The sequence below is a fragment of the Hibiscus syriacus genome, unplaced genomic scaffold (assembly GCF_006381635.1).
Source record: "Hibiscus syriacus cultivar Baekdansim isolate YM2019G1 unplaced genomic scaffold, ASM638163v2 tig00001674_pilon, whole genome shotgun sequence".
Taxonomy (NCBI): domain Eukaryota; kingdom Viridiplantae; phylum Streptophyta; class Magnoliopsida; order Malvales; family Malvaceae; genus Hibiscus; species Hibiscus syriacus.
In genome coordinates, this window is record NW_024061880.1 from 6,818 (window position 1) to 29,045 (window position 22,228).

A 22,228-nucleotide genomic window follows, 5' to 3' on the forward strand; every position below is an offset into this window, starting at 1 on the left:
AGGATGTCCTGTCGACTTCTCATTGGCTGGAATACACCTATTAAGTTGTTTTTGAACCATAATATTTTGTTTATTTGTTTACATGTTTTCTTCTTATAGATATAAATATCGTCAGAACCCTAAACGGTGACTCTCGTTATTTTCACCTACTTTTCTATTAAGTTAATTATAAATTAGTACGTATTCTAAATATTTTTAATTATTTAACAATCAACGTTCAATTACTTTACTGCAGTCGTTAGTGTTCGAACATATGATTTCTAAAAACATTGATTTATTTAACCACTTAGATAAATTGATTCATACCTTTTGTCAAACACTTCTCAACTGACGGCAGGGATTTTTATCTCTTAAATCCAAGATGTTTTCTTTATAAATAATGTGTTGGTGTACTTTTATTGATTTATTAATTCGGTTCGAACATTTACAAATAATTTAAGAATTATTTGAAATTCCTCCATATGAACTTATTCATGTTCCAAATGGACGACAAGGAAAGTGACATTTCTCGTTGAAGAAATAAAAACAAAATCAAAAACAAAAAACACTGTTTGAAAACAGATTCTCCATGTAGACATAAATCTAGTGAAAATATGGCAGCCCAGCTATAAAGATGTCAAATCTTATCAGGATGTTCATGGTGGCATGCATTTTTCTTTCGCTGTGAGCAGATTTCATATTAGTGGCAATATAATAACATATAAAGCGAAACCAAGAGAATCTCACCCTCGTGGGTTCAAATTCAAAGCTATGTATGTATGTATATAACAACCCATTATAGGAGTAAACACTTGGTATTCTTAGTTACTGTCCTACAATGTTTTCACAGTATTGGAGCTTCGCCCCACGCTTGAAACTGTGCATGCAGGCATCCTCAATAAGAGATACAACGAAATAAAAGTTGGGATCTGCTTAATTATTATTGTCTGTTCTTAATTTCCAATCACTTTATATGAGAAAATATGGAGTTCTTTTAATTAAAGCTCAAACATTAATCAAAGCATCCATCCAGGGATAAATCCACCTGGTGCAACTGCAGAGCATGTAGCAGTATCCTCATCTGTAATATTACTGGGATTGTACCTGCAATGTAAAGGCTCGAAAAATCCATCCGACTGAGGCGGCGGATGGTTGTATGGATTGCTTGGTTCCCCGGTTTCCCATGACGATTGTACTGTCGAACTATTTTCCTCCAACTGGAAAAGTATTGCAAACGTAACGAATGCTATTAAGATAAATTACGGTAAAATATTAATTTTTTTGAATGTATTTTTTACCTTCTTTCTCAGGTTTATATTGGTTTCGAGTAGGGCTTCTTCCTGTAGAAAGAATACAGCATAAGTAAAACGATATCTAACACTAGTGGTTACTGATTGAAATATATTAATACCTTAGTTTGCAGTTCAGAAAGTTGGTCGATCATCATCTGCATCTGCATCCATGAAAGAGCAAAATAAGATACTACTTCTAATTGAAAGAACAAAGAAGCATCAAAAGTATGGGCAAAAAACAAGAGAAGAAGTATAATTTTTATTACCTTTCTGGATCTGATTTTCTTCAATGAGAAATCCAACTGGAGCTCAACCTGCTCCAGTTCCTTGATGCCCAAGTCACCTAAATTTTCCCCAAGAAAATGTCTACAAAATCCCAAGTGCAAATTTAACATGAATCAAGCAGCTCTTATTTTATGAAGAGATATGACTAAGAGAAACAGTCTCGTTTTACCTCTGTGAATGCTGAAGGACCTCAACTTTGCTTTGAGCTTCAAATATTCCTGGTACTTGCTCTGCTTGACATAAAATGAGCTATGAATCCCATGAACCTGAGGCTGAAATGGAAGAGATTAAGAGATTGATGTACCTGTGTGTCAACTTCTGATTCACCAGATTCCAACGCTCCATAGGTGCAACTGTTGTACTTCTCAAGTATCTTATATGCTGCTTGCATAAACGCCCCAATAACGGAGGTTAGTATATGAAAATCGAGCCGAATTGGAATAAATCGGAATCGAACACACATGAACATCCGGGAGCTCGACATTCTCAGAACCTCGACTGCATAGTGTAGGTATATTCTTGACTAATTACTGGGACAAGAGCACAAAGTATAGGTATATTCTTTTGTCATGTGAGAAATTACCTTTTGTTTTGTGTCTGTTATCTTTTACTTTTATGATACCTTTTATTGGGACAATCTTTTGCTACTTTATCCTTGATAAAATGCTTCTTTTACCCTTTCTTTCTTTTTTTTAATTTAAGGTAGGGTTTGTTTGATAGTGAAGAGTGATGAAACTCACCTAACAAAAATTTATGAGAAAAGGGTAGAAAAACTACACCACCGTATCTTCTAGTCTTCGTAGAAAAATCTATTGTCAAGTCAGATGACAAAGACAAAATTTTATGTTAAAAAACACGAATCTTTAAGAATTTATATTAAAGATTTAGAGATATGAGATTATAAAATTCCATAAGAAGGAAAAATATATTATTAATATAAAATAAAAAGTAAAGAAATTAAATTATATGAGAAATTATAATTTTGAGTAGGTACAACTATTCCAACACCCCATCAATTCATCCCTATTGGACCTTTAAATAGAGGACAAAGCTCTTCTACTATTGTTTATTCTATCATAATACCCTAGTTGAGGGACATCAAGGTTCTTATCATAATACCAAGCTTGGTTTCTTCTAGAAAATGACATGGATTATGGTTAAAGCAATTTTTTTAATGAAACATAAGGGATGTCATGGGAAAAACAGTTATCTTATATAATCTTTGTCATCAAGGATGAATTAAGGGGAATGACAGAGACGAGTTTTAATTTCTCATATAATTAAATTATTAGTAAAATATATATATTACAAATAAGAGACGGACACCTGATTTTATGTTAGGGAGTTGAACTTTTAAAATTTTAGGAGAGTGTGAACTTATAAAATTCTAGAGGTGATAAAAATAAATAATTAATAAAAAATATTTAAAATATATGATAATTTTAAAAATTTTAGGAGGAACGATGGTGTCTGTTTCGATCAGTCCCGTTACAAATGGTTTAAAAATATTGAACTAAGAGTTGGACAATTGGGAATTTTGAAATAAAATTAGTGGAAGATATTGACAAAGAGAGAGAGAGCATAAAAAAACTAAAATTGACTTTAATTACAAATTTTTAATGAAATATTTAAGTCATATTATGACTTCCAAGTCCAAATATATATTCATTTCCCTCTCGAAAGGAATAAAAGTAAAGAACTTCCTCTACTAAATTCAAACTCAAAGCATCAAAGTCCTTGTTGATGAATAATTGGATTAACCATTGGATCTGAAAACAACTTCAAATAAGAGGAATTAACCTAATCCATGCCTTTGATTTTATCAATTTAACAGTATAATCATGATTTCTGGCTCTTTACAGTTTAAGATAACTCATGCGATGAACTAGTTAACTGATCAAAACATGGCAGCAGCAGCAAAGTTTTTCATTTCCCAAGACCCATAATTATCCCCTTCCAAACCATCATTGAACTGTGTTCGAATAAGGGAAAACTTTTTCCTATATGTGTGTTTGTTTACGGGAACATCAGATTATCAGACAAGAACAGCTAGAAACCCAACATATCCAAGAAGAAGAACATGAAACTGAATCAAACCCATCCCTTGAAATCATCAAAGGTAAATGAAAACGAAGACAAAAAGCAAAGAAAAGTAGCTATAAAGAGTAATATGTATGTATGTATGTATGTATACCTAGAAGTGCTGCAAAACTCATAGAGCTTGCCACGACTAGAGAAGATGATGAGAGCAACCTCAGCATCACAGAGAACCGAAAGCTCGTAAGCCTTCTTCAGCAGCCCGTTCCTCCTCTTTGCAAACGTCACTTGTCGGTTTATCTTGTTCTCGATCCTCTTCAACACCACTTTCCCTCTTCCCATTGTACTATAATAATGTTACTATTCAACTAAATAAACAGCCCAATTCCCTCTCTTTCTTCTTTAGGGCAAAGGAGCTGTCCCTCTGTTTGGTTCTTTATGATACGGTAATTATACGAGGGAACTCTAAGACGCCATAGCCATTAGGTTTTCACTATTTCGTACCTCGGAAGAACAAAGGAAAAAATGATAAGAAAACAAAACAAAGTGGGGGCACTAGCGCTTTCCATGTATTTATCTTCGTCCTGGGGCTTTAACTTTTTGCTGGCTTGTGCTCAGCTAAAATAATACAAACTCCATCCCTACCATCGCCAGCTACGTATCTGTACCTAGTACTAACAAAATTTAATTATATTGAGTCGAACAAAGTCGAGTTAAATTACTAATTGAAATCAAATCTCTTTTTATATATTTTTTTTCATCCACAAAAATCGAATATAAAGCATCCAGCCTCTTGTACTGTTAGTTGGTCAAGCTTTGCTTTTTTTTTTATCTTCTTCTTTAATCTTTTTTTTTTCATTGGTTAATTTAGTTTGAGTTGACAACACGACATAAACATCAACCTTAGACATTCCAAATTACCTTTTTAAGTGTTGCTCAACGTGTCGAAACAAAGACATGGGAGAATTATAACTCCATTTCGTTTGAATTTTTGTTTTTTTCTCATAAAATGATTATATGTATAATAATATTTTATATTCAATATTGAGCGTTGGAAATGAGGAGAGGATAAGCCGACCATGTCAAAATGACAAAAACAAAAGCAAGATAATCAAAGGATGCTTTGTATTATAGTATCTGATCCATATTTTAATTTCGATATCATGTTTGCCATAAAAATTGAAATATATATTTTTAATTTATTTTCTTCAAAGATTCCAACCTGCAGTCAAAAATAAGATATTTTGTATAGTATCCGAGGAATAAAAGACCAAAATGATTTTACCTTTAAAGAATCTTGTTCTACAAAGCGTTTTACCAATAATTTTGGGTTTTGTAATTAATTTTATTTACATAAAGTGTTGAGTAATTGACAAAAAAAAAAAACTTAAAGGACAAGAATAATTATGATAATATTTTACGAGAAAATACATATAATATTGTGTCACTTATACCAATAATATTACGATAGACTTCTCTATAAACAAAGTTGTGTAGAGGTAATTATATCTTTGATTATCTTTTTATTTACGTTTTGTTTTTTTTTTCAAAAGATGAGATTAATTTTTTATTTTTTATAATAAATATTTTTTTATTTTCTATTATTAATCTTAGCCTTTATTTTCTCTCATCTAACGGTCCTAAAAATGTATAAAACTAAAATAATTTTACACTAATAAGGGCAGAATCCGCTTTTACTATGTAAAACCAATAAGTTTTACACTAATTTATAGTCATTAGATTTAAATAAATAAATGACTTAGATTTAATTGAAATTTATAACTCATAAATAAATATTTTTTAACTCCGGTAAAATAATATCTCTTTTTACCCCCAATCTCAAATCATAAACTCTAAATCTCAAAATCTTAAACCCTAAAGCTTACATCTTAAACCCTAACCTTAAAGAGAAAAAATATTATTTTATTGTGAGTTAAAAAATATTTATTTATGGGCTATAAATTTTAATTAAATCTTAGTCATTCATTTATTTAAATCTAATGGTTATAAATTGGTAGAAAATTTATTAGTTTTACATGGTATAAGTAAATCTTAACCCATATATATATATATATGATCATTAGATTGTTGATAGTAAAAATGTGAAAATGAGAAGATATTTTATGATAAAAAAGAATAGATAATATAAATGTTTAAAAATTTTAATCTTAATTGTTTACCCAGTGATTATCTTAATCTTAATCATTCAATGTAAGTAGATCATATCTATGTATATGGTTATGGCATACATATTTATGGATAGAAGCATGAATATATATATATATATATATATATAGACAGGGGTCGAAATATTAAACTTTTAAAGAAAAATACAATGATTTATTAAGTATTTAAACTTATTATTAAAAAAATAATGTCTAATTTGTCTAATAATTAAATTTATAATGACCTAAATTGTTATTAGATCAAAAAATTTAGAACATTGAATTATCATTCCTTTTTTTTGTATAACCACCGGTTTCCATTCTATTAGTCGACTAATTCGGATCAGATACTATAGAGGAGATGGCGACCTTACTAACTCAATTTGCTCCATTCGTAATTGTCAATATTCGAACTTCTAATCTTGCGTCAGGAATCTAGTGCCTCATCCTGCTACACCAACCGATTGTTGGTATTGAATTATCATTCTTTAGTTCGTCTTCTACTTGATTAATTGTCTAATAAATTCTTATATTTCTTAATTTAAATATTTAATTTTACATTAACTAAAATATTATTAGATCAAAATTTATTAAATATAAAATAAATTTTCAGGGTCGAGACTCCTTTGGGTACTATGAGAGCTCCGCCCCTATATTATATATATATATATAAAAGATTCATGACATGACATGGCATTAACCTTTTCTTTTGGGTGTAAAGAATATAATGTTGGTCTCATGTCTTTAGTCAATACCGCATTGATGGAAAAAGTGTATTTAAAAAAAAATCCTCATCATAAAAAAATAATAATAAAAAAGCCATTGATTCCATAATATGTGAATCATGCTATATAAATATATTATCGGGCATTTGGAGTTTTTTTAATTTCACAAATAAAAATATTACATGAATTTGATAAAAATAAAATATTTTAAGTATTAAAGTGGGACGAAAAATTTTAAGTATCAAAATGAAAAAATTAATATAGTTCGAGACTAAAATAAATATTAAAAGGGTAAATTACTTAGAAAGTTTCCTTTATTTTTCTTTCTCTAAAAAAAACGCTTGCAAATTCAATCACAGTCAAAGAGACAGTGACATGGGATTAGGAAGCGTGCCGGTCTCTCATTGGTTTGTGTCCTAAACAGTTCTGTCTGAGCAAACTAGATTCTTGTGGGTACATTATACACGTGTCGACTGCACAACTATGAACCTATGAACTTTAAATTACCAATTTACCATAGAGTAAAAACTAGTGTTCATACTTCATATGCCAATGACAGCCTTTTTCTTTTTTCGATGAATATTATATACTTGAATAACATTAAACCTCGCAACCTGCAGGCCCATGCAAGCTCCCAATCCCAGCTCATAACATTCCTATTTAAATAAAAATTAACTAATCATTATTCTCATATGTAATGGGTAAAGGGAGATACGATAATAGGCTGCTCCTAATGTCAGGTTGAGAACAACTTCCGTAGGAAACCTCCAAATTATGAAATATCTTCCATAAAACTCGATCTCATGACCCCAAAATTATAAAATTCCTATTCAAATAACACAAATGCAAAACCTCCTCACAGACCTGCTTAGAGAAATCACATTGAAAAAATAAGTGATCACGAGATTCCAAAGAACACATACAAAGGACACAAAAACCATCAACCTGCAGTCCAAACGCAATAAGCCTATCCTTGTCGATCCAGAACCGCCATCCAAACTATGGTTGAATGCTTAGGGCTGTGAGCAGAATGCCACACAAAACACTCCAAACGGACCTTCTCTCCCTTGGACTGAGTCTCACCCTAAATACAGCTGATCGATGAAAACAAAGGCCCAAGGAACCCATGGATGCCAGCTGCTTTACTCCGAAGGTGCAACAAACACTGCCATATCCAACTGTAACCTTGGGGACCCTCAATCTGCTAAAAGAAGCCCCTGTTAAGGACATAAGAATGGATCAACGCGATCCAAATTGAGCCCTCCTTCAGAAGGATCTTCCGAATCAAAAGGAAGAAACAAGCTTCTTAGCTCCAACACAAAAGGTCCTTGAGCCCAAGACCCTTCCTCCAACTTCAGGCGACAATTGTTAGATTAGCTAATCCGAGCACCATTAGCAAGCTTGTCCTCACCTTTTCAAAAGAACTAAGTGCACATTTAATTTGTCCTCTTAATGACAGCCCCCGACAAACAAAGCTGCCTCTTCCAGAAATTATGAAGACTATATAGAATAGCTTGAATTAACTGCAATCTCCTCGCATAAGAAAGCTTCCTTGATTTCCAGCTTTGAAGCTTAGCAGAAATCTTCTCAAGAAGAGGAGAACAATCACGGACGGACAACCTCTTAGAAATAAAAGGAATCCCAAGGTATCTAACAGGGAAACATCCAACCCAATACCCGTCGAGTCCAACACTGCCTGCAACGTGGAATTGTCAACCTCAAACGAAAAAATCTCCGACTTTGCTAGATTTATATGCAAGCAAAAAAAAACCCATAAAAAACCTTCATAAACTTCTACACACCAATAATAGCCTCATAGGTACCCTTAGTAAAGGTTAAACAGATCATCCGCAAAGCATAAGTTAGTTAGGCGAACTCTGCAACACTTAGGATAATAGCTAAACATCCCAAAGTCAGCAACCCTATCTAAAAGCCTGGGCAACACATTCATGGAGAGAACAAAGATATAGGGGGATTGGGGATCCTCTGCATCACCCCCTTAGCTCCCTCAAAGAAACCAACCAAACCACCATTCAAAGAGATAGAATATCGGGGGTGGTCAAGCATTCCCGAATAAAGCCAATAAGCAAAGGAGGAACCCCCAAAGCAGTCAAGACCGCAAGAACAAAGTCCTAATCAACTGAGCCAAAAGCCTTCTGAAGATCGATCTACATTGATAATTAGGGAGAAAGGGGGACTCTACCATACCCCTGCTGTCAAGCTCTTAAGCCATAATGGTGTTATCAAGAATGGACTTCCCAGGAACAAACGCACTCTTGGTAGCAAAAATAGTCCTCGGCAGCAAGGACTTGAGCCTTCGAACAATAATCCTAGTGATACACCTGTAAACCACAGAGTAACAAGAAATCGGTCGTAAATCCTTCATATGCATCGAATTGACCACCTTAAGAACCAACACCAAAGTCATCGCATTAAAGCCCGAAAGTATCTTTGAGGGGGGGGGGGACAATGAACAACGTTAACAAGATCAACACCCACAATCCCTCAAGCAACCTTGAAAAATGAGAGGTGTAACCTTCAGACCCCGGGGCCCTATCCGACCCTGAGCATTATTGTTATTTATTTCTTTAATTTATCATATTTGTTAAAAATCAGTAAATTTGTACTATATACATGATTCTTTGTTCAAACTTCTCGCTATTGGATTAAATAATTATATAATTTGTGATTTAATGACACAGCATATTGTACTTTAACATTGATTATTAATATTAACTTTCAGATTTAATCTTAAACAATCATTTTTTTTTCATTGTCAATCGTGATTTATTGATTATCTAGACTATTAGTTCTAGAAATACATTTATCATTGTCAAAGCGAGAAGTTATTAAATAGTTCTATATAATATACAAATAATCAATAGATAATATTAAAATAACCTTTTCAGTCATTAAAATTTTGATGTTAAAAAATAATTATTAGACATTTTGAATTGTTTCGAATGGTCATTACACGATATAAAATACTGATAAGTTTAATGATCCTTTTATAATAATTTGATAAGTTTAATGATCATTTTATAATAGTAACTTGTTTTAAATTATGAAAATTATGACCAATATGATAAAATGTATAAATTTTAAGGACTAAAACCATTATTATACCAGGTCACATCCCCATTTTGTCTAATATTTAATGACAAAGTGATTTTTTTTGTAATAATATTTTAATTGAGTTACATGTTTGTTATTAGGCACATGGGTCATCTACGATCGGACACAAAAAATGCATGTGATACCATGCCCACGATTGGAAGCATGAGACATCCACCATAGCAGTCTTACTATATTTTGTAGACCGACACATTTCTCTAAATAAAATGCCAACACCGCAGACCCCTAGCTTAATGTGTCGGCTTCTTCAAAATCAATCAAATGACGCAACCATATATGATACACCTGATTCCGAGATTTTTCAATCATCAATATCACTCCAATGAGTTGTAGAATATATGCCCGACAAAATGCTTTTGCGTCATCCTCTGAATAATTTTTGGGCAACTCTTTAAATTCACTTTTCAGGCACGGTAATCTTATTCGACCACTGTTGAAACTGGGCGGCGTTTTTCCAAGATACTCCATGCATAGACCCCTAATCATCATCTGCCACACAACATATGGCAGTTCTATCTACAGGTAGCCCGAGTTGCATTGCGACATCCTCCAGTGTAATCGTGCACTCTCCATATGGTAGATGAAACGTGTGTGTCTCTAGTCTCCATCTCTCAATGAATGCAGAAATCAGGACGGGTTCAAGTTTACAACTTCCTTTAACTTTTGCTAAGTAACTGAATTCAACCATAAACAAATATGGTCAGCTACACCTCGATGTTGTCATCTTCTGATTGCAAATAAAAACTTCTAAAATACGTTTATTTTCCTAACAAATAAATTATGATCATTAAAATTTAATTTATATATGTGTTATTTAAATAAATTCTAACAATTTAAATCATATATAATTGATTCCATAATATTTGTAAATTTAAAAAGAATGTAGTTATGTATTCTTACCGTATCCACAAAATGACTCGAAATATGTTCAACATCCACCTTTCATTTTTTTACATGCAATTAAAACATTCACTCAAACGCGTCTCCTTCTCTCAGGTAAGGTGCGTTTCACTAGGCGTGCCTTACTATTTTCTCCAGTAATGCACGTTCACTCAAACGCGTCTCCTTCTCTCAGGTGTTAGATCGGAAAATTTCAGACTCGATGATTGATCGGTAATATTTTATTTTAAAGGTGATTTTTTGTCAAAAAAACATGATAATTCAATGTTCTCAATTTTTTAATCTAATAACAATTTAAGTCATTATAAATTTAATTATTAGACATTATTTTTTGAGTTACAAGTTTAAATACTTAATAACTCATTGTATTTTCTTAAAATGTTTAATATTTCAGCCTCTGTCCATATTATTATCTGTGCGACTAAGGGAAGTCGCGTTGCACTCCCTGCAACTCATGGAAGTTTCGCCGACGCATTGCAAATTATCAAATTGGAACTTAAATTATTGAATTATCATGAATGGGTTGTACATATTATTTGTAAATTATGAAGTTTGAATTATCAAATTATTCGACAAGTTTGGATCAATGCAAAACTCTTATTGTAAATCAGCATACATTGTCATATTGGATTGCGTCTCCCTGCATTGACCCAATCTTTTATAGGCAAAAATTTTATATGAATTCGGGGAGTCCTATTAAGTTTAAAAGTCGCATTTTTTTATTCACATTATTAAAAAAAATTCCCATCAAAAATGAAAAAAGAAATGATATGTTTATGAGAAAAATGATATAAATTTTAATGAAAAGAAACACGTATCATACATATTAATATTAACACAGATCAGGTTGGGCAATGACAAAAACTTTGCTTTCTAATCTTTTAACAAGTATATGATTCAAATCAATCAATTGAAAATTATACATAGATGATTATAAAAGGATAATCTTGACAACAACAGAACACTGATTGTTATTCTTTCTCTGTAAGCTTGATTTGTTTGTTTTCAATGGAGAAAAAACAGAAGGGGTCAGGAACGGAATTCCGAAACATGGAAAGAACATCCCCTGGAAAACATACAAAAGAGTGAAAGACCTGGGCATTGCTTTTGAGACGGAATATTACAAACAGTAGGAGAGGGAATCATGTTGACTCACACTGTATCTTCACCAACCTCACCATATACCTTCTTCGTTTAAAAAAACCAAAACTTTACTAATAATTGTACACCTTCACTTTCTCACTGTCTTTCTTCTGCTGCTGCTGCTTTATCGTTTGCTTTCCCCGTGGTGGTAAGGAGAGAAAGGAAAATCTCGATGATCCTTCTTTAATTTTGGGTTTTGTTTGTTTTTCTCGAGGGGTTTTTTGTTGTTTGATGGGTTTTTATTTTGTTTGGTTTCATAGAAAACCGTAGGAAAAGGAAAGAAAGTTGGGAATCTTGCGACATCCTTCATTGTTCTACTACAGTTTTCTTTAACGGGGACTTAACGTTACCCCATGTTAATTCCTTTTGTCTGCTAATCTCTGTTAATGGGTTGTTTTCATACTTTATTTTTGGTTGATTAAGCTTTTTTAGCAACTCTGTTTTCTTGGGATTTGTAATGTGAAAGAATTTGGAGCTTTGGGTTATCTTAATCTCTTCTGCTTCAGCTAAAATTATTATGCTTTCTCAGTAGTTTCAGTCCCTACGGAATTTGGATATCAAAGAATCTGTCTTTTTTTTTTCTGGGGAAATTAAACCATCAGCTTGTTTTCTTTCATTTTTTAAAACATTTCTCCTTCACTTTCTCTGCAACCAAACATATCTTTGATTCCTTCTCTTCTTTGTGAACCCTCCTTTAGTGTAACTTTTTTTTATTAAATGCTCATGAGAATATCTCTAACTTTCCTTTTTTGTAACATAATGTTAAAATTTTAACTAACACACCACTGAAATCAATGGTCTGTGTGCCTTCATCACTTTCTTTTGTTTTTCCTTAGCATCTGATTAGCAGTTATTGTGTTAATGATTCCCTTTTTAACTTTTTCTTTTTACAAATTATGTATAGGCATTTCCATTGTCCATACTGATGGAGTCTTGGAGCTATGGTTCTGAAGGAAAAAGCCTTCTTTTTACTGATGAAATAGATTTGGATGCTTTTGCCAGAAGCAGAAAAGCAATGCTGAGTTGGGACCTCAAGCCTTCTTCTTCTGATATTGAAGTTGTTGAGAGCATGGATTTCATGGATTTTGGTATTGCCGACATGAACAAGAAGCCCTTTTATGGTAACACCAGTATGGGGATTTTTGGAGCTGAGTTTGGTAATGATTCCACTGCTAAGAGTCTAGTTTCCCCTTCTTGTATGGTTTCCACCAGTTCATATTTTGGTGAAGAGGAATCTGGTTCCAAGCATTGTAGTTCTTTGATTGACTCCAACAGTCAAGACTCTTCACTCATTGATTTGAAGCTAGGGAGATTGGCTGATTACAATGATGAACATGCTGGGAAATTCTCCAAGGAAACCTCTGTCGTTTCTCCGGCTTTTGTGCCGAAGAAAGCGCGGTCGACGAGCTCGATTTCCCATACTCCTTATTGTCAAGTTCATGGTTGCAACAAGGATCTTAGCTCTTCAAAAGATTACCACAAGAGGCATAAAGTTTGTGAGGCTCACTCCAAGACAGCCGAAGTTATTGTTAATGGAATTGAACAGAGGTTTTGCCAGCAGTGTAGCAGGTTGCTTGCTCTCTTTACTATCTTTTGCCCTTCAATTTTTGATATGTCTCTTTGTGAAATTGAATGTTTATCTTAGCCTGTTTGTAGTTCAAGATCATATTGTTTAACGATTTTTCATATTGTTTAATTGTTGTTGCTACATCAGGTTTCATTTACTGGCTGAATTTGATGATGATAAGCGCAGTTGTCGTAAACGCCTAGCAGGGCATAATGAGCGGAGAAGGAAGCTTCATTTCAATACCTTTTCTGGAAAATCACATAAGTTGATGCATTCGCATCAAGGTATGAACCATCTCTTACCTTTTACATCTCCTGAAGCTCATACATTTGAAGTTGAAGATATAAACTCAAACTTGTTCCGAGGCAGAACCAGTCAATGTAATTTAAGCCCTTCACTCTTGATTTCATTGGAATAGATAAGTAACTTATTTTCTGCCAGGCTAGGTCTATGGAAACATTTTGTGCAAGCCCTAGAAAACTAGTATGCGCTAACGTGGCTAGGTCTAAATTGGCTTTACAAGATTCATCTTGAGAATGTCAGAATATGAAAAACCACAAGAGAAATCTACAACTGAAACATTTTATCTTATCCAAAGTCTAACGTGTTCATATATGCTTTTCAGTACAGGTTTAGTTTGATTTGCAGGCTAAAAATAGAAATACAGAGTTATAGCAACCGGATTGTCCTAGCTTGGTTTGCTTCATTAGATTGCTATAGAATTTAATTTTGCAAAATTTTAACATATTGGTAACCTATGTGGACTCTCAGATGCCAAGTTTTTGGGGACGTCTATATCGAAAGGAACAACTTTCTTTATCCCAAACGTATTTCAAGTTGACTTTCTTCATCCCGAAAGACACTCGTACACTAATCAATGCGAGAAGGTTAAATTTGAAGAGAAACCAATGTTTAATTCCCGGTCGGCAATACCGATTGCAAATGGGCAGTTGCAACCATCATCTTTCTTTCATGTGCATGACAGTGGGAGACAACATGTTCCTGGAACATTTTCATTGGCAACCGAAGATTTCGATGCTCCTAGTGTAGCATCAACAGTTGAAGAGTTCTCTGGGGTTTCACGCTCAGACTGTGCTCTCTCTCTTCTGTCAGCTCAATCCCAGGATTTGTCAAGCCATGCGACAGGGATTCAAATGACAAGGCCCTTGATTGATCAAGCCAGCAATGCCCATCGGAGCTCCGAGAAATCTGCTGCGAATACCTTTTATTCATGTGGAATGAACCCCATGGGAGTAAGCCATTCAAGCTCCGTTGCGGTCTCTGATGCTGGTCATACCGCTAATTTCGACCGTCAAGTTCAAAACTCGAATCTTTTGAGCACCAGCTATTGCCTTTCTCCTGAAAACGAAACCACTGTCGATTTGATTCAACTTTCAACACATCTCCAAAGAGTGGAGCAGCAACGGAACTCCTTGCAAATAAAGCAGGAAAACGAGGACCTGTTTTATTTCCTCACCACATAATTAGTACGAGAGGGAGGAAGGTATATGCGCAAACACCCCTGCTTTCAAATGTTCTCCACAAATCTAACAATGCTCTATTCTTCTTTCTGGTTTACAGGAAGAGTTGCAAAAGGTACATTTCACTATAGGCTGTTAGACACTCCAAAACCATTTTAGCACATCCCATTTCCAGTCGGTATAGAACAACGCAAATTCTGGACGTTGTAACTGTAAATTGGTGCAAGTTCAGTAGTATTTGTTCTTTCCTATAGTTTCTCTGCAGATTCTATGTAGTTAAAGATGGGTTAATGTTCATATATGATACTATTCGAGACATTGTTAATCATCCCATCACTTTGGTTGCACTGAAGTGACAATGTTCAAAGGGACAACCTAAGGGTCAAGTTGGAATAAAGATTCCCCCACAAAAAAAGCTTAGAATTTGAATCATTTCTGCACTAATATATATATATATATATATATAAGTGGTTGACGTTGAGTGGAAGATGATATGCTTGTTACCGTACTGCATGCATATCTCTGTTAAAATATTTCGTTTGCTGCTTTATTGCAGGTTGATATTAATTTAGTTCATGGAGTTTTGACTAAAGGTTATTACTTTAGAACAAAAAAGATCAAGCCTTTTTAAAAATTATTCAAAGATATGATATGCCACTTATTAAAGATATGATAGTTTTTAACACGATACGAATGCTTAATAAAGATTATTTGTGTGCCAAGTCTTTGAGCATTGTCAATGGAGAATTCAACTATCCCACTTATTAGAAAACATTTATTTCAAGATGATTATACGAACTAACTGAATTAAACTGTCTATAAATATTTCATCCTCGTTTTTGGGTACAAAAAGCAACACTTATTAGAGGAAGCTTTGGGTTTGATTCATTCATGGTAGTTTGAAATCTTAAGATGCAATCCCTTGGGTGCTAAAACTCTTGGGAATTGAAGGATTTCAGTTCTACCAACCTCCTCCCACCTGCATTTTTCAAACAAAGATAAAATCCCATTAAAAATATAATTTGACCTATGATCAATATGAAAATCCAGCTGTGGACTAACCTGTAAGTGGTGGCAAAATAGTGGAGGAATATGCAAATCTGTAGTATCCCCAAATCCTTTCCGGGACACAGCCTGTTGCCTGCTCCAAATATGAAGCAGTAATTGTGAGACTCATAGTCCTTATCCTGCAAATTCAGTTCATATGCTCATAAGCTCTGCAATAAGGTGCTCCATGAAATGCTAAATGTTCATCAAGCTTATAGTTCAACTCACTAGCCATCTCCACGGGTTGAAGGTGAAAGGCTCTGGATAAAGGAATGGATCATAGTTTATTTCCCTTACATACACATATATTCTCCATCCTTTTGGAATGGTAAACCCTGTCAAGCAACAACACATGAAAAAAAAACGTTACGGTGCTCGAACTCTTATTTTTCTGTAAGTATTTGTGTTCGACACTCGTGTCTGTCGACGTACCGTTCAAGACCACATCATCTGTCGTCCTTCTCATTAGTCCATTAACAACTGTAGCTAACCTTGAGGTTTCATATATCACCTGTGCATAGGCAACATGATTTGATTAGTTTATATAATGCCAATGGAAGCTGGTTTTGCTAGGAGTCATGAATTTGCTTACAGAACGGGTGAAGTTCATGGACTTGTAATCCTTCCAATCGATCGCTTCTCCCGGTTTCTTCTTTTCTCTGATTGCGAAATGTTCATCCTAGGCAAGTAATAGACCGGAATCATTAAGAAGAACCATATGATTAAGAAATTCGGTCGAGTAATCAAAGAAATTGTCGCCTCACTCGTAGTTCTCGAAGAGCTTTAGGATGATCATGGAGGTACTTGATGGCCATCATCAAAGTAACTGAGACGGTTTCGTAACCTGAGAACAATACGATTATTATCGAATCAATTATCTCCTCATCAGTGAGACTGTACTTTGAATCTTTGCTATGGAGAAGAAGGCGGTAAAGAATATCATCATAGGCCTTTGAAGAGGATCTTCTTTCCTCCATTAACTGTTTCAACATCTCCACAACTCTTTTTCTTCCCTGCATAGAATCACATACTGAAAAACATTAGGCAAATTTCTCAAGAAAAATCATATCGAAAATGTTCGAAAAAGTCTTTCGAGATTATACCTGCAAACCATGATAGTAAGTTGTCCCCGGAATGTTTATCGGCAGCGAAAGCGCTCCAACGACTAACTTATCCAGCGCTGGCTTGAACATCTCGTAGAGTGAAGCCGGCTCCCTGTCTACCATTTGCCTGAATGCTATCGACAATGCCATCTGATAACCGATCAAGATGCATAAACAAAAGTTGCTTGCATGACAAGTAATATAAACAAATTCAGCATGTTAATCTGCAAACCTCCTTGGTTGTTTCTTGAATGTCTACGGTTTTTCCATTCCAGTTGTTAAGGAAAGATCTCATGAAGGTATCGATCTTCGGCAGCAGATCCTCTTTCATCGCGAGAGGACCAATGAGGGACACCATTGAACCTCTGATACGCTTGTGAGAAACGCCATCCACGGCTGCGATGTTGCGTCTCCCAAGTATTTCGAGCATGGATTCAGGGTAACCAGGGATCAAACCTTTGCCTTCGTTGAAAAGGATGTATCTGTTGAGCTCGGTATCCATGCAAACAACAGTCGGACAACCCAATATGTGTGTCTTGAACAAATTCCCATACCTGTTTCAAAAACAAAAATGTAATAATGTCTGCAATGCAACAACATGGAAAAGATATATTAACCATGCATGTTATCTTACTCGAACTCGGATGTTTAACACTTTATCGAAGTCCGAGTAACATAACATGAATGCTATATAAGAGGAGAGAGTGCAAACGAGTTGAAAAGACATACTTAGCTCGCTGCTTTCTCATGAAACTCGGTCCAGATTTGATGAACTCAGTGGTCTCCCCCAAAACTGGCCAACCCATGGTCCCAGGAGGCAAACCCTTTTTCCTACTGTACCTTATCTCATTCCATTTCAACAGGGCAAAGCTAATGGTGAGCACCAAAGGAAGCAGGCTAGCAACTACTACTAACACAAAGATCGCCATTGATGCTTCCAAGAAAGAACCCTCAAGAGGAGTGGTGCAAATGGGAATGGCTTGCTTTCAGGCTTTTAAATAATGTGCAGAAGGAGTTCTACAAATGGCAATGCCACCATTAGGCCAACAATGCACATACCTAATATGGAAATTATATATCTGTACTACCCAAATTTTGGTTGCCTTTGGATTCAATACCAAATAGGGCTCCTTCATGGTGTTTAATACTTATATTTTATTTTGGTATAACTTGATCCTAATATCATTATTTTGGTAAAAATATTTGTTTGTACTCATCATGTTAATATGAGATTTTTTTGTATCGGAAGATGTGTTTTTAAGAAAAATTCACAAGAACATTTTATCGAAATAGTTGGATTAATTAATTACCTATTGAAAGTAGAGGATCAAATTATGTCGAATTAAAATATAATATGACTACATATCAAATTTGAGCATATTAGAGGGATCTAAGCTATAAACTCATCAAAGTGAACCATTGGAAGCTTCTAAGTTTATAGTAGATGTATTTAATTAGTTTCTTTTCAATCATCATCCATGCAATTATTAGTTGATTTCTTGAAGCTAGTCAGCTGATGTCTGGTAATTTTTTAGGGTAAATTATGTGTTTAGTACCTAAACTATCAATTCTGATCTGTTTTAGTACCTAAACTTTCGATTTTTTTAAAAACATACTAATTTTTGTTTTATTTTAATATCCATGTATAAATTTAATGTTAAGTTTTGAAAGAAAAAAATGATAGTTTAAGTGCTAAATGCATAGTTTACCCTTTTTTATCTTATCTTGGAGCAATCATGGAGCTTTCAAAACTCTACTTTCAATCATTGATCTTTAAAGAAATGTTTACTTTGATTATTGGTCTAACTATGCCCCCGGTCCCTGTACTCTTCGAACTTCTAAAATTTAATTCCTATAAATAAAAGGATTCAACTTTTATTTCCCCCTCCTTACAAAAAAAAGATTCAACTTTGCCATCATAAAATGAAAAGAGAGGAAGAAAAAACCCAAAAATGGTGAACATGTAACAGAACAAAAGGGGAAAATGAAGTAGGAACTAATCGAGGTTTGAAAAGCCTCAACCACAAACAAGCATACGCTTTGGCACGGAACAAACTTGACCCTACTCGGAAAATTGGAGACCGTCCAGTTTAGATGCAGCCGGTTTGTCCAAAAACCATACCAACTTCCCTTTCGTCAGTTGGACCAACCCTGCAGGCAGCGACGGGCTGTCATGTCCAATGTTATCGATTGCCAAGTGCACAGCCTCTGCTTTTCTCTCACCCTTCACGACGATTGCAACGTTGGATGCTGAATTGATGACAGGCAAAGTGAACGTTATCCTCTCGAGTGGTGGTTCGGGGGAATCGGTGATGAAAGTCACCCATTCGTCCTTCTCGTCGAGCACTGCATGATTAGGAAATAGTGAGGCAACGTGACCATCGTGGCCCATGCCAAGAAGGATAAGGTCAAACTTGGGGCAGTCACTAATGTCGGAAACACTGACCGTCCTCGTTTTAACTAGCTGCCGGATAACGAATGTGTATTTGTCGGCAGCCTCCTCTGTTGTGACCGAATCATTAATAGAATGAACATGGCTGGGAACAATCGGCACCTGCAGCACATACAAGGCATAAGTCGAACCAACATATAGTAATATGGCTTGAACTTGACCAAAGCATAATTTTTTCAGTGAACCTATCCATTGATGAAAGCAATGCTAAATCATAATCGACTTTATTGTGAAGCTAACAGAGAGTAAGTCCTAAGATTCTCAAACTTGTCCGATAAAAAAATACGAAAAATTCCGTATCGGTTCCGACGACATATACACTCTTCATCTTTTTATAGATGAGTCTACAAAAACTGCAACAGGTGAACGAGAGTTTCACAGCAAGGCCTTTAGCTTTTCAGAACCATCAATCATCTCGGTTATTTCGATCATATCAGATGCATGCCTCATGCTACCCTCGACAAGCCAATCGAGTTAGTAACAGGAAGAAGTTAAAAAGTTCTTAGAACAGTAGGACCACCGTAACAAGTTCTTCAAAACAAGTGTTTAAGCCCTCCCGTGTGCTGGCACTGCCCTCTTAAGAAAGGGGAAAGAAAGGAACACACAGTTGCATTATGCATTTGTTTATATGCCGTGGTGAGTCAAAGATGGCACCATGGACAAACAAAAAAGGAATTTCAATCGATGCGAACCTACTGGATCGTATCATCAAGTGGCAGGATTGACCATATAAAACCAAACTTCCAGTGTCAAAGATGATAACCTCAACACAGTCAAGAAGAATTCAACCAGAAAAGATCAGAATCGCTGAAAATAAGAAATCTCGAAACCATTACTGAATTATCAGCTAGTGGGATATCAACTAATATACCAGTTAACATAAGCCTGTTCCAATCACAGCGAACAACATCACAGATAAGGAATTCAAGCTCAAATAGCTTCTAGAAAAGGCTAATCTATGCTTTGCATAGCAACAAACATCATATTGTCATCAAAAGTCCCCCTAATTCGGTTGTCCTAAAGCAAAAGGAAACGAAAGAACATCGAATGAAGTACGAATCCATATACGAACCTTGGAAAGAAGGCCATCCTTTGCAAGCTTATAATTGCTATCGGAGTGGCTTTTCGCAACAACGCGTTCGTCCGCCCAAAATATATACCATTTGCCCCAGTCTACAGTCTTGTTATAAGGTGCTTCACAGAGTTTTCTGTATCCCAACACACACAAAAATGAACTGTAAAGAACACCAGAAATCAAAGAAACAAAACATGGGGAAGTAATGGATTGATGATACCCCAATAAGCCAATTAGAGAACCACCAGACAATGCAATAGCAAAGACACCCCTCTCTTTCACTGCAACCTCTGATAACTCGGCAATATAGTCAGCCAACTCAGTCCTTAACTCATCCAAATTCTCAAGAATCCTCAATTCTCCTCTATGATCACTTTTAATCCCAGAAAGTGCCATGCTTTTCACAATTTTACCAATTCTAACACAAACATAAATTTTAAAAAAGGAACAATAATCAGAATTGAGTACATAATAGAGACAAGAACACATAAAATCCCAGTTAAAAGCAATTTATCCACCAAAACAGTCCAAGAAGAACAATGAAGAGAAATGTAGCCATTAATCCTTGTAGCATCACAACTTCAGATCATGCTAAATACAGAATCTATGTTTCAAAAGTTGGAAAAAAACCACCACCAGGTGATAAATAGCCAAAAGTCTATCACTGTAGGCACAGAGTTTAAAAACTTGAAATTGAAGAGATGATCGTCACAATCAAAGATCAAGCAAAAAAATCAAAACTTTAGCTAATTTGGTATTCAACCAGATAAATTTCATAGTGAAATCAGTTGTACTCGAACATAAAAGAAAATAAAAAATCTAATTAAAAACTGAAATTTAAGAAAGGGGAATGCTTACAAAGAAGAACAAGCAAGAAAGAAGAGAGAGAAGGGTACTTGCAGAGAAGCAAGAATGAAGAAGGTAGAAGGGTAATCTACAACAAATGAAATAATAATAATAATTATATAATAATAACACAAAATAATAAATAAATAAATAAATAAAATAACTGTTACAGTCTTACAGAGAAGAAGATGAGGAGAATTCACTTTCTGGGTTTCCACGTGAACCAATGATATATAGGGAAAACACACGCAAATACTTAAAAAAAGTCTCTTTCTCTCTATATTTGAAATAAAAAAAATATTTTTTCTTCAAAAACTAACAAACCCAAAATTAAAATTTATGTCTTTATCAATAGATCTCTTTGCTTATCCTTTTAGAGAGAGAGAGAGGGGATGAAGCATATAAAAGGGTAAATTATACTAGTGACCATCCAATTATAGTTCCTTTTCATTTTAACTATCATTTTTAAATTATTGTCAATCAGGCCACTTAACTATTTAAATGCATTCAATCATATCATTTGCCGTTAACAGTTAACGGAAGTGCTGACGTGATAGCTAGTAAAATTGATATAATTCATATTTGGTCACTCTTATTTATATATTCTATTAATTTGGTCTCAGTTTTAATAAATTAAAATAAAATTAATCTTCCAATCGAATGTTGCAATGTGTCACCATTGAATTTGATGATTAAATTTATTTTAATTTAATTTAATATATTTATTTATTTTAATTTAATGTATTTATATTCTACCAATCTTAAAAAAATTAAATAATGAGAGAGAGAGGGCCTTTGAATCAAACCTGGGTGACTTGGGATTAAAGGGGAAGCTCAACCACTAGACCAAGCTAATTGTTTGGCTATATATTGATTGCATGTAATATATATCTTATGCCTTAGTATAATCTTAGATTCTTAATATTATATATATCTTAAAAAATATTATATATATCGTAATTTTTTGATATATATATCTATAAAACTTAAATTAAC

At 34.4% G+C, this 22,228-nt stretch overlaps 3 protein-coding genes and 1 pseudogene across 4 annotated transcripts; 1 reads left to right on the forward strand and 3 right to left on the reverse strand.

Annotated features, from left to right (window-relative positions):
- Positions 1-799: 799 nt before the first annotated feature.
- LOC120130774 lies at positions 800-4,181 on the reverse strand (annotated as a pseudogene).
- Positions 4,182-12,539: 8,358 nt separating this feature from the next.
- LOC120130749 (squamosa promoter-binding-like protein 6) lies at positions 12,540-15,040 on the forward strand. 2 transcript variants are annotated; one of them, XM_039147911.1, is made up of 4 exons: positions 12,540-13,230; positions 13,376-13,512; positions 14,000-14,732; positions 14,802-15,040. In XM_039147911.1, exons 1-3 carry the CDS (start codon positions 12,587-12,589, stop codon positions 14,710-14,712), a joined length of 1,494 nt encoding a protein of 497 aa, XP_039003842.1. In that variant the 5' UTR covers positions 12,540-12,586; the 3' UTR covers positions 14,713-14,732; positions 14,802-15,040. The 2 variants fall into 2 exon arrangements, with proteins under 2 accessions (XP_039003842.1, XP_039003848.1); XM_039147917.1 differs by having other exon boundaries at positions 14,810-15,040.
- A 554-nt stretch (positions 15,041-15,594) lies between these two features.
- Positions 15,595-17,788, reverse strand: LOC120130453 (cytochrome P450 85A1-like). Its single transcript, XM_039147687.1, has 9 exons — positions 17,589-17,788; positions 17,092-17,413; positions 16,860-17,009; positions 16,521-16,769; positions 16,349-16,435; positions 16,189-16,267; positions 15,985-16,091; positions 15,772-15,896; positions 15,595-15,688 (listed from the first exon to the last, which is right to left on the reverse strand). The coding sequence occupies exons 1-9, from the start codon at positions 17,786-17,788 to the stop codon at positions 15,595-15,597; spliced, it is 1,413 nt and encodes a 470-aa protein (XP_039003618.1).
- Positions 17,789-18,695: 907 nt separating this feature from the next.
- Positions 18,696-21,283, reverse strand: LOC120130767 (probable 6-phosphogluconolactonase 2). Its single transcript, XM_039147925.1, has 4 exons — positions 21,245-21,283; positions 20,607-20,804; positions 20,384-20,519; positions 18,696-19,413 (listed from the first exon to the last, which is right to left on the reverse strand). Exons 2-4 carry the CDS (start codon positions 20,780-20,782, stop codon positions 18,922-18,924), a joined length of 804 nt encoding a protein of 267 aa, XP_039003856.1. The 5' UTR covers positions 20,783-20,804; positions 21,245-21,283; the 3' UTR covers positions 18,696-18,921.
- Between the last annotated feature and the right edge of the window lie 945 nt (positions 21,284-22,228).